At 38.0% G+C, this 15,632-nt stretch overlaps 1 protein-coding gene across 1 annotated transcript in view; it reads left to right on the top strand.

Annotated features, from left to right (window-relative positions):
• The window catches only part of LOC143028784 (NACHT and WD repeat domain-containing protein 2), a 134,147-nt gene that overhangs the window by 78,685 nt on the left and 39,830 nt on the right, over positions 1–15,632 (top strand). The window contains exons 12-13 of the mRNA XM_076191157.1: positions 3,343–3,562; positions 4,320–4,532. Of these exons, the coding sequence (XP_076047272.1) occupies positions 3,343–3,562; positions 4,320–4,532 (433 nt within the window). The remainder of the gene's footprint in view (positions 1–3,342; positions 3,563–4,319; positions 4,533–15,632) is intronic.

The following is a 15,632-nucleotide window of genomic DNA, read 5'->3' as shown; positions in this document are numbered from 1 at the left end:
GCACAAAGAAAGTAAGGAAATGGAGTTCTGAAAAAGACCTGGGAGTGATTATCACAAAGGCCATGACTCCTGATAAACAGATAAATAAAATTTTCGGAGACACTTACAACATGCTAAGATCAATAAAGGTGGCCTTTACCTACTTGGACGAGGAAATGATGAAGAAAAATTTAATCACACTGATAAGGCCAAGACTGGAGTACACAGCGACATTATGGACACCTAATACTAAAAAGAATATAAAGAAAATTGAAAGAATCCAAAGAGCAATTACGAAGATGGCCCCAACACCCTTAAAACTGTCATATGAAGAGAGATTGTCAAAGTTGGAATTACCGACTCTGGAACAAAGAAGAGAAAGAAGTGACCTATTGACCATCCGTAGAATCATGAGAGGAATGGAAGTCCTCGATAGAGAAGACTTACTAAATTGGGATAAGAGAAATACAAGAGGACATAAAAAGAAACTCAAAAAGGACAGTTATAGAAGGGACCTAAAAAGAACAGCTTTCCACACAGGGTGGTGGATGTCTGGAACAAATTGGACGAAACAATAGTGTGTGCAAAAATACATGAATTTAAGAGCAAACTAGATACTGCGAGATACAAAGACGGGACGAGCGTAGCTCCCCTTCCCGTAAGATACAACTAGGTAAACACACACACACAACGGAACAGCCATTCTTGACAACTCCTCGTAACAAGGTTATCGAATCTATTGGTCCGCGCTATTATCAGCTGTGTCTGGAAAATAATTTTGGTCATCAGTTTGAAATTAAAGGGTGACTACCATACCCAAGTACAACTTTGCATTTTTTCCTTCGTAAAGTTATTAATTTTCACGAGAACCATGTTTAAAACAAATATTTGATCTAAAAGTAGTTTTTGAGGGACTATTTGATGAAAATATTTTTCATCTGCTTATTTCCATTCTAAAACACAACACAACACACAGCGCTATCTCTTGGTATTAGTTCTGATGACGTCATGATGTATACCAACCTAAGCCATTTCAACTGACAGTGTCTTTCTGTAGCGAAGCAGTCGATCCCTTCAGCGATATTGAGTTTTTCGGCATCTTTTTAAGGTAGTCTTGACTCCCTAGATATCTCTAACATCAGGCAAGTTGTGAGGTTAGACAGTATAATTATAGGCTATCATTTGGAACCAAAATATCTCCGAAGAAAATTCACATTAGTGCTTACTTGTGTCCATATTGGTTCTGCAATGATGTCTTTGGGCACTCAAAAACTAAGAGTAGTATACATGACGCATTCAATGTTTTTGCAATGTGCTCCTAGACAATCCTGCATCACGTTCACACTACGCCTCCTTGATGCCACAAACTTTATAATCAATGAAGTCTACAACGTAATGCAGACATTTTTTCATCTCGGCACTAGTGGTGATTTGATACTACTAGATAAAACTAACCATTCTTTGCCCAAGTTGGATATATAATTTTAGACTGTTTACACAATGCATAGAAACGAAAGCTTTACTACAAGTATCGCTAAGAGCACACCAATCTGTTCCAGCAAATGACATTTTTTTTATTCCCATACTGCACACACTATCTTCTGCCTCATTTTGCTTTATTTTCCCTTTTGTCATATGTATTCTATGTAGTTTCTTTGTTATTCGCTTATTTCTCCTAGTTTTATTTTTCTAAGCTTATTCATCTGATAAATTTAATAAAAAATCCAAAAATGATATTTATTATAATTTGTTTTGCATAATGTTTTCAAAAAAGTTATTTAGTATTGTTGTATGAAAATCTAGCCCCATCATTTAGCTCCCTGTGTATGTTCTGTACGTGAATAACTTGTTGCTGGGCGGTTATCATAAGCTTTATTCTCCTTCCTTTCTCTTTGAGTTATATATGTTATTAATATATTATTATTCTCCACCTCTTTTCTCCTATTCTCTTCCCAATCGTGTATTTTCCTCTGGAGTTCTTAATTTTCATAGTTCCTATATTTCTATGACGTCACTGCGAAGTAGATGGCACCACGGGTAGGTTTTACGAGAATGGCTGAAGCAGACGCGTAATTTCAAATTGAAAAAAAAAACGGAGTTTTGTGTAATTCATTTAGCTGTTATTGACTTCGGTAAATACTAAAAACATATTCCGGTAAAATTAGACACATTTAACTTTCAGAGTGGTTACATTTTAAAGAAAAGTTTAGTCTTCCCCACCTGGTCTAGTCTAGTCCTTCCTGAATGTTCACAAACATTCAAACTGATGACCATTATTTGGAAATACATCTTGGTTATAACTGACGAAATACTAGAATTGTTCTTGTTGACAGAACTTTCAACTACCTCAATGTATATATTCCACTTCGTTTTTCTTGAAGACTCCTACAGCTTTTTGTATTTCTCTGTCACACCATTGGTTGCCAGGTCCACCGCCAACTTCTTGTACGCTTTCCCTCTCAGAACTTCTTTCCAGATTCACAACCAATTTCCGAACATCTTTCCCATTTTACACTCCCCCAAATACATGTACTCACTATTCTTTGCACTGACGCCTTCTACTGTTTACCCCTGAACATTTATCCAAAACATGCCATCTCTGATTTTTTTTCTCTGTTACCCCCATCAAACCTGAAGCACCTGCATTGTAGAGATTCTCAATTTTAACTCTGGTTGCTTCTTACATTTATAGCTATCATAGTTCCACCCCTGTATATACGTACACTGTTATGACGACAGCGTATATATATATATATATATATATATATATATATATATATATATATATATATATATATATATACATATATATTAGTGTGTGTATACATTATGTACTGTGTCTCACACACAAACATTTCCTTATGTGAAATCATTTCTGAGGAGCTTTCAAATCTTAACCAAGTTCCTTCCCACCTAGTACGCAGTTTGCTCCTGTTTCGACAAGGCCTGACTATGCAACTGATCATAGTTTTTTTTTTTCTAAGTACAAAAAGACCAGATATATATCATTATTGCAACTTGCAGACCTTTCTTTTATTTCTCTTTCCCTGCCAAGACCCTTAAATCTCAGAATTATTACATAAGTATCCTCCCTTGCCTCTATCCCCTCCCTTTATACTCGTACCTACACGCATCATGGCACCACCCAAGTTCTTCGTTTATGTCTTATAACACTGGCTTTGTATATACACTTGTTGTCAGAAATGTTTTATATATATATTCTCTTAAACACACATACTTTCTCTTTTTTTCTATCTATCCTATCTATCTCACACACGCACGCACGCACATACAGAAAGATACAGGAAGGAACACTGACTTGATCCAAAGAGCATGTTACGAAGAAGTTTGCCTCTTGATTAGGGAACTGATGTTAGTGGCCGATGCCCTTCGCCTTGGTGGAGCCATCCTGTCTCAGTACCCGGACATGTTGGCGCCACAGCTGGTGGGGCGCCTCCTGCCGGAGATGGAGAGCAACCCAAACGTCAAAAGCCTTCTGAAGCAGTGCGACGCCGAGGGTATCGAGCACTGTGGCTTGCTTCCGTCCTACCACTGCATGCACACACCAGGAGGTCCGCTCAAGGTGAGATTTGTGCTCAGTGACGTTGTTACCGTGAAAAGATAGAGCAGCAGAAGAATCTCGGGCTCATAACAAACATCAAGTCAGTGGACCGTTAAAAAAAAAAAAAAAATAGTTTTTGAGGGAAATGAATATGTAATTTGACAGAGTACATACATACATATACCAAGGCTTTTTCCCCCTTACAAGGGGGGTAGCCAAAAAGAAAAAGGCATAAAATCATTCCCACCCATTCCATCCCTGAATACACTCCACACCCCTCCACCCTCCCTCCCATCTTAGCACCAACTGAATGACGGGTCATCCCTGCAGTAAAAGGATTGATAATTACGTAAATGAATAATGAATGAAGGAAAAACTAATCAAATAAGTAGATAAATAGAGAAGCAAACGAATAGATATTTTGATAAATAACAAATTCAAAAAATAGATAAATAAACAAAGCAACAGAAAGCTTAATGTAAAAAGAAGCCTTACAGTATTTTATATCCATATTTTACTGAATATTAGAACTTAGATTGTTGTCTAATGTCCTTCTTTTCCTCCAACTTCATTCTTATTTCAAAATGTCAACATGAACTTTTCTCAATTTTAGTTTTTAGCTTGTCTGTACGAGTCTCCAGCACCCCAATAAGAGACAATCAATCATTCAAGCAATCCATCAAGACAAGAGTCCCTATTCCAGCACTCCATTAAGAGACAAGCAATTAATCAAACAATCCATCAAGATGTTGGATTCCTGTTTTTGTTCCTCCTTCAGTACTCCCTCGAAGGACACCAGTTTGCGGTCTTCGGGTTTTGCTTGACGGCCGATCTTCGATACATCGTCAGCGTTTCGAACAAGTTCATCACGTGGGACCTGTCGACCTCCGACCTGACGCGGGAGGTCACACCGGGCATCGAGGGCATCATGCAGAATCTGGTCTTGTCGCCAGACAACAAGTTCTCGGTGGCCTACACCAACAACAGTCAGGTCAGAAAGACGAAGGTTTTACACACGGGTGATATATACATACACACACTCATCTGCTGGGATTCGAACCCCCGCCAGAGCGGATTGCTTCTTCCACCTTCAGTCTCGTCTGCTTCTTCCATCTTCAGTCTGCTCGTGACCTCAGCTAGAGACCTCGTTTTTCTGCACAGACACCAGCTAGCGAATACCTGTGAAAATTATATCTCCGAACAGTGTTAAGTGATTGTGTTGTGTTTTTGTAATTGTATACGTATAGCGCTATACAGTTACAGATATAAGATAAAGTGGTGTTCTATTTAAATTCAAAACAGTTTTCTGTTATTGTACTCCAAAGGTAGGAGAAATAGTATAAGGTAAGCAGAGTAAGCTTCGTGTATTTAGTTTATTAGAGACAGCTTTGTTTTTTGTTGTTGTTAATTTGTATTTTCTTTTTGCCATTTTTATTGCTAAAGGAGGAGCGAAATGGCTTGCGAAGGTTGCGTGAACCTAGAGGTCCGTCTCAGGATGTGTGAGGAGGAAATTCGTCCTCTCAGGAGTGCGCTCCGTGAGAAGAGTGAACCCTCCCCACAACCCAAAGAGCGTTCCACTTCTTCCCCTACTGCCACTGCCGTGAGCGAGTGGCGCTCCGTGGGGTCCCGTTTGTCGAGCCCGCGTTTGGTAGACGTGTGCCCTGTGGAGCAACCGCTGGCTCTAGCCAATCGTTTTGCTCTACTGGAGGATGAAGTGGCTGAAAACCAGGAGTTCTTGGTGGTGGGGGACTCCATGGTGCGAGGCTATGACGACATCCTGCAGCGGAAGACTAAGCGACGTTGCAAGCTTGTATGTCAACCGGGCCGTGGGATCGCCGATTGTACCCAGTCCATCAGGGAGCAAGGACGGACGAAACGGTTACGATTGTTCATACGGGAAGTAACGATGTAGGTAGGGTGAGATCAGAGGAGCTTGTTCGGAATTACAAGGTCCTCCTTCAGGAGATGAAGGAACGTGGGAGCCGTCACGTAGTCTGTGCGATCCTCCCGAGGATCTACGCAGGCTCGTGTTGGAACAGTAGAGCCATAGGGATCAATGATAGGATATCGCACACAATTGGGATACCACTTTCTTGATCCTTGGTATCTCTTTTCTAGGCGCCATGACCTTTACGCTTCTGATGGAATTCACCTTACCCGCAGAGGCAGAGATGTTCTTACAAACCTCATTGTGGGAGTTTGTAATGAACTAGCTCCTTTTTTAGGGTAAAAACCCAAAGGGAAGGGGAAATAGAATGTACTTGGGAAAAAAGTGTAGAGTATAGCATTAATGTAGAACAATGTGCCAGTATAGGACAAAATATAATTTTAGGATATGATGTCGGTAGAGGACGAAATGTTACATTAGGATGTAATGTCAAAGGACAAAATGTCGCGATGGGATGTAATGACAGTGGAGGACAAAAGATCACGATGGGAATTAACGATAGTGGAGGAAAAAAACATCACGATAGGATGTAATGATAATGGAGGAGAAAATATCACAGTAACAAAAAATGAATATAGGTGTAATATATAGGCCAAAGACATTATCATTAGCAGACGACAAACTGTTATTTCAAGAACTGTCTAGTTTCTGCAACCGGGATTTATTGATAATGGGTGATTTCAATTTTACTGACATTGATTGGATGACCCTTGAACATGGCCATATAGGTAGTCGCTTGATTGATTTTCTTGGTGACAATTACTTAATTCAGCATGTAAAAGAGCCCACAAGATATGGAAACTTACTCGATCTATTGATCACTAGCCGCGAAAGCATGGTAACTAATGTAGAAGTCAGTGAAACCGTTGCAAATAGCGATCACAACTTAGTTAGATTCAAACTCCTAAAAAAATTAGAATAGATACTTGTGTTTCTAAAATACCCGATTTCAGTAAAGCTCAGTTCATAGGACTACGTCAGGAGCTTCAGCTTACAGATTGGGAGGCAAAATTAAACGAAAGATCTCTAGATCAGATGTGGGAAATATTTCAAAATACGCTCACTAAGATGATTCAAACTTACATTCCTTTTAAGGACAGACATCCTCCAAATCAGGCTCGCCCAAAGTGGCTCGACAAAGAAACTGAAAAAAGTATTGCTAAAAAGAGACAGGCTTATAAGAAATATAAGTGCTTGGGTGCATCTAATGACTATGAAAATTATGTATCAATACAGAGAGATTTAAAAAAGACAATAAGAAAAAGAAAACGACAATACGAAATGAACATCGCTGATAAATCCAAAGAGAATCCCAAAGAATTCTATAGTTACATTAGAGATAAAAAGGTTGTTAGGAATCACATTGGTCCACTATTATCTGCTGACGGTCAACTTGAATATTCAAATGAAGGAATGTGTAATATCTTAAACAATTATTTTAGCTCGGTATTTGTAAACGAAAAACCTCAAAGTGAACTCCAAACTGAAACCTGTGAAAAGTCTAGGGTAAATTTACTCACTACGGTAAATATAACAAAAGAAAAAATTAAAAGGTGTATAGATAAACTCAAAGTTAATAAAACACCAGGGCCTGACGGTTGGCATCCAAGAATCTTAAAGGAAATGAAAAATGAGATTGTTGTTCCATTAGAAATTATTTTCAAGAAATCCATCATATCCGGAGATGTCCCAAGAGAATGGAAGCTAGCTAACGTTACTCCCATATTCAAAAAAGGTGACAAAAAGAAACCAAATAACTATAGGCCTATAAGTTTGACTTCAATCGTAGGAAAAATAATGGAAACTATCATCAGAGATGCTATCGAACATAATTTAGAAAGTAACCGTTTGATAAATGATAGCCAGCATGGTTTCAGACGGAAACGTTCTTGCGTGACTAACTTACTCGAATTCTACAACACAGTTATCTCGAATTATGACAAAAGAAACAATATAGATTTAATATATCTGGACTTTGTAAAAACTTTTGATACCGTCCCACACGAAAGATTACTTACTAAATTAGCTTTACACGGAATAAGTGGTAGCCTATTAAGTTGGACTAGTAATTGGTTGAATGGTCGAAAACAGAGAGTTGTTTTAAATGGAAAAACTTCTGGTTGGAAAAATGTTACAAGTGGAGTTCCTCAGGGTTCCGTTCTTGGGCCACTTCTATTCATAGTATATATAAATGATGTAGACCATGGACTAAAATCTACTGTTTCCAAATTTGCTGATGATACAAAACTGTGCGGAATGGCAAATGATCACTTAAACCAATTAGATATTCAAGAAGATTTAGATAAATTACAGCAATGGTCTGAAAAGTGGCTAATGAAATTTAACACAAGTAAATGCAAGGTAATGCACATAGGTAAAAATAACAGTAAGTACGATTAGAAGTTACTTGGAAATTCGTTAACAAAAGGGGATAGTGAAAAAGATCTCGGCGTAACTATCAGTAACGACCTCAAATCATCCAAGCAGTGTATTTCAGCCTCTGAGAAAGCAAATAAGGTTCTAGGACTGACTGCGCGATCTTTTGATTTCAAAAGTCCATCACTCATTAACAAGCTATATAAATCGTTAGTTCGTCCACATTTGGAATATGCTGTTTCCGTATGGTCACCGAATCTCATTAAAGACATTGACAGACTGGAAAAAGTACAACGGCGAGCCACAAAACTGATTCCAAATATCAAAAATAAATCATACGATTATAGACTAAAACATATGAATCTGTTTTCCCTAAAAAAGCGTAGACTCAGAGGTGACTTGATACAGGTTTTTAAAATTCTAAAGGGAATTGACAACATCAAAAGTGACAAAACTTTCACATTGAATGAGAATCAGACAAGAAACAATGGTCTCAAACTGTCCGGAAATAGATTCAGTTTGGAAGTAGGTAGAAACAACTTTGCCAACCGTGTAGTTAATGAATGGAATAAACTTCCTGCACAGGTAGTGCAATGCAGTTCAGTTCGAAGCTTTAAAAATCATTTAGATAAACACCTAAGCAAGATGCTGTAATGATTATAATTTATTTTATATTATTTGTTTTTGTTTTGTTATCATTTGTCTGTTTGATTTTAATTTATTATTAGTTATATGTCAATTTATTATTATTTACTATTTACCTGTTTGTTTATTATTTAACTATACCTATGCATTTATTTATGTATTTTATTTGTTATTTACATTATTATAGTTTTTATTTAGTATTTTATTATTATTATGATTTTTTTCGCATCCGACTTAGATATGGACCAAAAGGTCTCCTGTCGGCATCCTCCGCCTTTGTAATCCTTTGTATAAGGCAATCCGCTCTGGCGGGGGTTCGAATCCCAGCAGGTGAGTTTATTTCCAATTGTCAAAATTACGCACACACACACACACACACACACACACACACACACACACACACACACACACACACACACACACACACACACACACACACACACACACACACACACACACACACACACACACACACACACACACACACACACACACATATATATATATATGTATATATATATATATTTTTTATTTCTTTTCTTAGTCTGGTATCTGGAAAACTTTGATCAGTTTTCTGGAGGTCCGTTCAACTGTTTTTGCTACATTTTGGTCAGCTGTTACTGTATAGATTAATTCTGGCACTTTGCACGTCCCCCAAATGACGTCATGTTGCTTTTCTTTCCGAAATGAAGCAACCCTCTGTCATGTAGGGACCCGAACGATCACCTACATTAGTTATAAATTTATGTTTATTATTTATTGACCATTGGGTAGCGGGTCTGATATGATGTAACGTTGATGTTGATTGCGATATTCACCACCTCGACTACAAGTTAATCACCAAATAGGACGCGGTCAAATCCCAATACTTCCGAGTATAAATGATTTTTTTTTTAAATCGCGTTTTTTCAATAAAAAAAAATTGTTTTTTTTATGAGTTTTTTTTTTAATCGTCCAAATTTGTTCAGATATTTGTTAGTCTACCATTGACCACTACGTGAACGGATTCCTGCGTTTTCTCTCTCCCCTCTGCAACGTATATTAATTGTATTATTTGTCAAATAAGAGTGATAGATGTCATTAATAAGTCAAGAAAAATGTGTCGTCTGCTACACCATTTTGAGTATTTCGCTGTTTGTTACATTTTTAAGGTAGTTACTATTTAGCAAAAAAAAAAAAAAAAAAAAAAAAAAACGTAAATGAACAGACACGAAAATGTAATAAAAAAGAATACCGGGCGAGATGCTATTCTTGTCCGAAGCATTTTTAAAAATGTGCCAAAACTAAGTGGGGCAACTGTACATTGTAAAACAAATAAAACACATCAAAACATGAAACCACAGATAATGGAAGTGCCCTAACACCATAGAAAACTTTAAGTGAGGGGTATACTGATTTATTTGATATTCTAACAGAAAATTATTGTAATATGGTCATTTTCCTTGCTGAGTTATTTAAAAAAAAAAAAAAAAAAAAACGAAAATACCTTTTTTTTTTTTTTTTTTTTTTTTTTTTTTTTTTTTTTTTTTTTTTTTTTTTTTTTTTTTTTTTTTTTTTTTTTTTTTTTTTTTTTTTTTTTTTTTGCTGCATCTCTACTTCCGAGGGTCTCTATTGAAATATCCTGTCCGTGCAAATAAAGAAATAATAACCCAACAGTGCCCAATTCTCTATGTGTAATTTGTCAAATTCACTCCCCCCCCCCCCAGCTTAGGCGTTTTTTTCAATGCAAGGACCCTTCTAGGCATGCTAGTGATTAGTTCACGAATATCATCTTGAGGGATTTCTTTCCATGTTTCCCGTAGTAATCCTAAGAATACGGGTTTTGAAGATGGCTTCCTGTTCTTTTTGCGAAGTTGTCGGTCTAATATGCCCCAGAGGTGTTCAATAGGGTTCATATCCTGGGACTGACTTGGCCATGGAAGTTTCCTGACCCCATTTTGGCTCAACCAATTTTGTGTTGCTTGAGCAGCGTGACAAAGAGGTCCATCTTCCATAAATAGGAAGACATTTTTACTCATTCTTCCACTGGAGAATATTGGAATGAATCCTTCCTTTAATATAGAAACATAGTTGCCTGAATTGATGTTTCCTTGACACTCCACAAGCTCTGATCGACCATCACTCCAAATTGCACCCCACACCATTATTGAAATGCCCCCATGTTTCACTGTTGGCTGCAGTCATTTGAGGTCAAACGTTTGACTACAGGGTCTCCAGACCCACACTCTTCCACTGTCAAAAAATAATGCGAATCGTGACTCATCAGAGAAAATGACAGAGCTCCAAAAGGCCATAGGTCTCTCCACCATCTCAACAGCCCAATCCTTTCTGCACTTGATATTGGCTGGACAAAGGAGTGGTGTCCTTCTTGCAGCTCTGCCATAGTAACCCAGTTTATGGAGATACCTGACAGCTGTTCTGGGACTGACATCAGCTTGTGCTGCTATGTCAGATGCCATTCAACGTAGATCCTCTTCGACGTTTCTTTTGACAAGAAGCAAGGTTCTCTCTGAGAATCCGGGACGACCTCAATGAGGTTTTGTGCCCTTGTTGCCCTCTCTGGTGAATTGTACAATCACCCTATTGACAGTAGAAAGGGGTATTGGCAGATTTTCAGGTATTTTGCGTTGATTAAATCCACCTTCATGTTGATCCACAATACGACCTCGCTGAAATTCAGATAGGTCTACTGCTGCTTTGGTTCATGGCATGCTTGATAAATCTTGTATGTACTCTGAAACATAACCCTAGGTAAATACAACATATTAGGTAAATTTGAATAACATCAAGCATTGAATAAGAGCAGAAATGCATTTTTCTTGGTTTCTAATCAATTCTGTCATGTCTGTATATATTATATATTATATATATATATATATATATATTATATGTAATATATACATATATACATATATATATATATATATATATATATATATATATATATACATACATATATACTTAGGGCGCAGGTTTTCTTTTATACACACTGAATTGAACACCACAACATTTTCACAGTTATTAATTTTCTTCTTAATGTTTTCAAGTTTCCTCACTAAAGTTCTAATATTGGGAGGATGAGCGGAAACGAACTTTCCAAAGTTCCCCATTTTAATTATACGACATTTCGACTGCAAAAAGTCAAGTGGGGCGGACTCGTATCCTCAAGAAGTTGACCCGGCTTTATGGTGGTTCCTTGGCCATCCCTAAGCCGTCAGATAGCTTTGTGAATCTCTCGAGTGTTGTTCTTTCTGATGCGCAAGTGGAGTTTTTAAATTTAGGAATTAATTGTCACATTTCTCCGAAATTTAACAGTGTCAACAAAAAGACCCAACTTGCATTATTGTATGATAATCTCTGTAAATTAGAACGTGAAGGTAAAATCTCTATCAACCCTGACCTTCAAGAGAACTTGCAAGCAGAGAGCACTAAGAAGAGACACCGTCCTTCTCAGGGTATTTTGTCCCCTCGCCTTCGCGAGGCCGCACAGCAGCTCCGTGACAATGAGCACATTATTATTCGCAAAGCGGATAAGTCTAATACCTTTGTGATCCTAGATCGTGACTGTTACCTGGATAAGTGTAATAATCTTTTAGGAGACCCCTCTAAATTCAAACCTTTGTCTCGTAACCCCACTGTTAATCTTAAGTCTAAGGTTAATTCACTTATTCACGCTGCTAATGCGGTCATTGGTGACCTTAAATTTGATTCCATTACTGGTGATTTTGCCCCCGGCTATTTTTACGTGAATGTTAAAACGCACAAGGAAGGTAACCCCTTAAGATCTATCATCTCTCAAATACCTACCCCCACTTATTCCCTAGCTAAACGCTTAAATCAGATTATCACCCCTTACATCCCTACCACTCATTCCCTTAAATCTACTAATGAATTTGTTGACATTTTAAGATGTAACAAGCCCTCGGGCATTTTAGCCTCTCTGGACGCTGAGAGTCTCTTTTCCCATGTCCCCTTGATTAGAACTATTGACATAATCTTAAATTACACTTACCGCCATCCAGTGCTCCCTCCCCCCAAACTTTCTGAGCCTATCTTGAAAGACATGCTCATGGCTTGTACATTAGAAGCCCCTTTTAAATGCCCTTTAGGTAATTTGTATATTCAGACTGACGGGGTTGCCATGGGGTCCCCCCTGGGTTTTTTATTTGCTCAAGCCTTCATGGCCCATGTTGAGGAAGAAGTTATTAGCAACCTCCCTATCAAACCCTCTTTGTACCGCAGGTATATAGACGACATTTTTGTGTGTGTCAATGACATGCGTTTACTTGAAGAGCTTAGATCGAACCTCCAGGTAGTTTCAGGTTTAAAATTTTCTGTTGAGTTAAACGATAACAACAAACTCCCGTTTCTTGATGTTATGGTAGACGCGTCTTCTGACAACTTCATCACTTCTGTTTACCGAAAGCCCACCAATGCTGGGAAATGCATGAACGGTGAGAGTGAATGTACGGCTGAGTACAAAAGAGGTGTTATTAAGGCCTACGTGCGACGGGCGATTAAGGTTTGCTCATCCTGGCATTCACTCCACTCAGAACTACAACACCTACGCCAGCTGTTAGTGAATAACGGTTATTCCAACACAGACTTTGACAACATTACCAATAAAATGCTTGACAGTAATTTGTATAACCATACCCCTCCCCACAATAATATCATCAAAGTTTTTTTTATAAGAATATCTTCAACAGCGCTTACCGTGAGGATGAGAAATGCATTAAAGACATTGTTTTTCGAAATTGTAAACCGGTGGATGAAAATGATGTCTTGCGCTTGGTGATATTTTATAAAAATTCCCGCACTAGTTCCCTAGTCCTCAAAAATAATTTGTCTGGCACTTCTGGGATGCTGTCGAAAACTAACGTAGTCTATCAGTTCAAATGCATTACTGGAGACTGTGAGCTCTTTCCTCGTAGCTATGTTGGTCATACGACATGCAGCCTTAGCAGACGTTTAACTCTCCACCTCCAACAGGGAGCCATTAAAAATCACTTTGAACAGTATCACAAGTCTGTGTTGGATAGAGCAACCATTGTTCATAACACTGAAGAGCTAGCCCACTGTAATAACATTAAGGAACTAAAAATGTTAGAGGCTGTGTATATAAGAGAATTGTCTCCTGTGATCAATGTACAGGCTAATTTGTTGTCTGCTATTTATTTATTTAATATGTCCACGCGACATGTTGTACATAACCTCCCTATGTATGCTAGACACGCTACTTCACCTCACCTTACTCCGACTCCTACTCTCCCCCCCTCACCTCTCCCTCCCCCTTCCCCTCCCCCTCCTTAAGCTATGAGAAAGTCTTCCAGGGTCAGGTCATCGGAGGTTTAAAGATCGCGCTTGACCTAAGAGTGTAGCATTCTAATTTTTCCTGTGACCATGTAATGTATCTGTAGATTGTGTTGCCTTAACTGTTCTTAACTATATATATATATATATATATATATATATATATATATATATTCATTGTATATATGGGCAGGAAATTTTCTCTCAAGCATGTTTGGTTAAATTCAATGGCAAGATTATCATTGCAGATTTTTTTTTTTTTTTTTTTTTTTTTTTTTTTTTAGCTGCCTTTTATCTTTCTCTGAGAACCTTTTTCCCTTCCACGGGAAGTTGTCTTATAATGTCACCATATGACATTGTTTTGTAAGTTACTTTGGGCATGGCTTTACCAAAGTGAAAAACTGGCCAGAACGCGTTTTCACACTGCTTAGTGCTTCATCAGTGGCTAGAGTGTCTGGATTCTGGATTCCAAGGAAAGACCACCTCGCTTGCGCGGGATCGGGTTTTGTGGGAGGGGAAGAATGTCTGTAGGAAAATGAAAAGATAGTAGTGTATAAAAGAGGGCTATTGCCACCGGGCGAATTGCGAGCGATTAGGGGCTTATTTGTTGTCGTGGCTTAGGAGAAATGGACCGGGAGCTTGGAGGGCAGCGCTTGACGCCGGGGTTAGGATTAGGATCTCCAACGAAAGTTTAGAACATGGTAGGAGGCGTAGTAATAGAGAAAGGTGGAAAAACGGAAAAATCTTTAGTGGGAGGTAAACTGAAATGAGAAGATGTAGTAGAAGAGAAAGTTAGAAAGGAAGCGAATTTTAGTCGAAGAAAAAGTAGGTGTAGATGTTTGTGCGTGTGTTGTGGCTCTGTTCGTGAGAGGTGTATGTGTGTATCTTACGAGAAGTGAGTTTATTTCACTTCCCGCGTGTAGAGGGCGTCCTGATAAGCCACAGGTGGGGCGAGCGTACCCTGATTATCCCCAGGTTTTGGGTTTGAAGTCCTTTAGAGTTGATCCAGTGGCGGTGCGAGGGGGGGCAGACGGGCGGTGTACACCTTAGTTTGTATATTAAGATTGGGAGATGTTTCTTTAATAAAGAGAGCCTCGATGATAGGTAGTCTTCTATGGTCTTGATTTGTTGCCAGCACTTCTGTGTTTTCTACTAAAGTTTTTTTTTTTTTTTTTTTTTTTTTTTTTTTTTTTTTTTTGGCAACAAATCAAGACCATAGAAGGCTACCTATCCTCGAGGCTCTCTTTATTAAAGAAACATCTCCCAATCTTAATATACAAACTAGGGATTTAGAGGCCCTCCCTAGCGTAAGGAGATCTAAGCTCCCTGACAGAAGGTACAATACTGATGACGTCACACAACAGTCGACCAATGAGGAAGTAGAATAGTTCGGGAGTTCCAGTCCAGCCCACTAGCCAATCAGAAGCCTCAAAATGAAATATCAGACCACCACTAATAGTATATAAACACAAAAATTCAATCAGATATTCACACTCTAGCCACTGATGAAGCACTAAGTAGTGTGAAAACGCGTTCTGGCCAGTTTTTCACTTTGGTAAAGCCATGCCCAAAGTAACTTACCAAATAATGTCATATGGTGAAGGGAAAAAGGTTCTCAGAGAAAGAGAAAAGGGAGATAAAAAACTGCAATAATAATCTTGCCATTAAATTTAACCAAATATATATATATATATATATATATATATATATATATATATATATATATATATATATATATATATATATGTAGCTTATAGACACACACATATCTATATATATACATATATATATATATATATATATATGTGT

The sequence above is a fragment of the Oratosquilla oratoria genome, chromosome 1 (assembly GCF_046742065.1).
Source record: "Oratosquilla oratoria isolate Oo_2021 chromosome 1, ASM4674206v1, whole genome shotgun sequence".
In the NCBI taxonomy this organism is placed as follows: domain Eukaryota; kingdom Metazoa; phylum Arthropoda; class Malacostraca; order Stomatopoda; family Squillidae; genus Oratosquilla; species Oratosquilla oratoria.
This window is presented reverse-complemented; position numbering and strand designations above follow the sequence as displayed.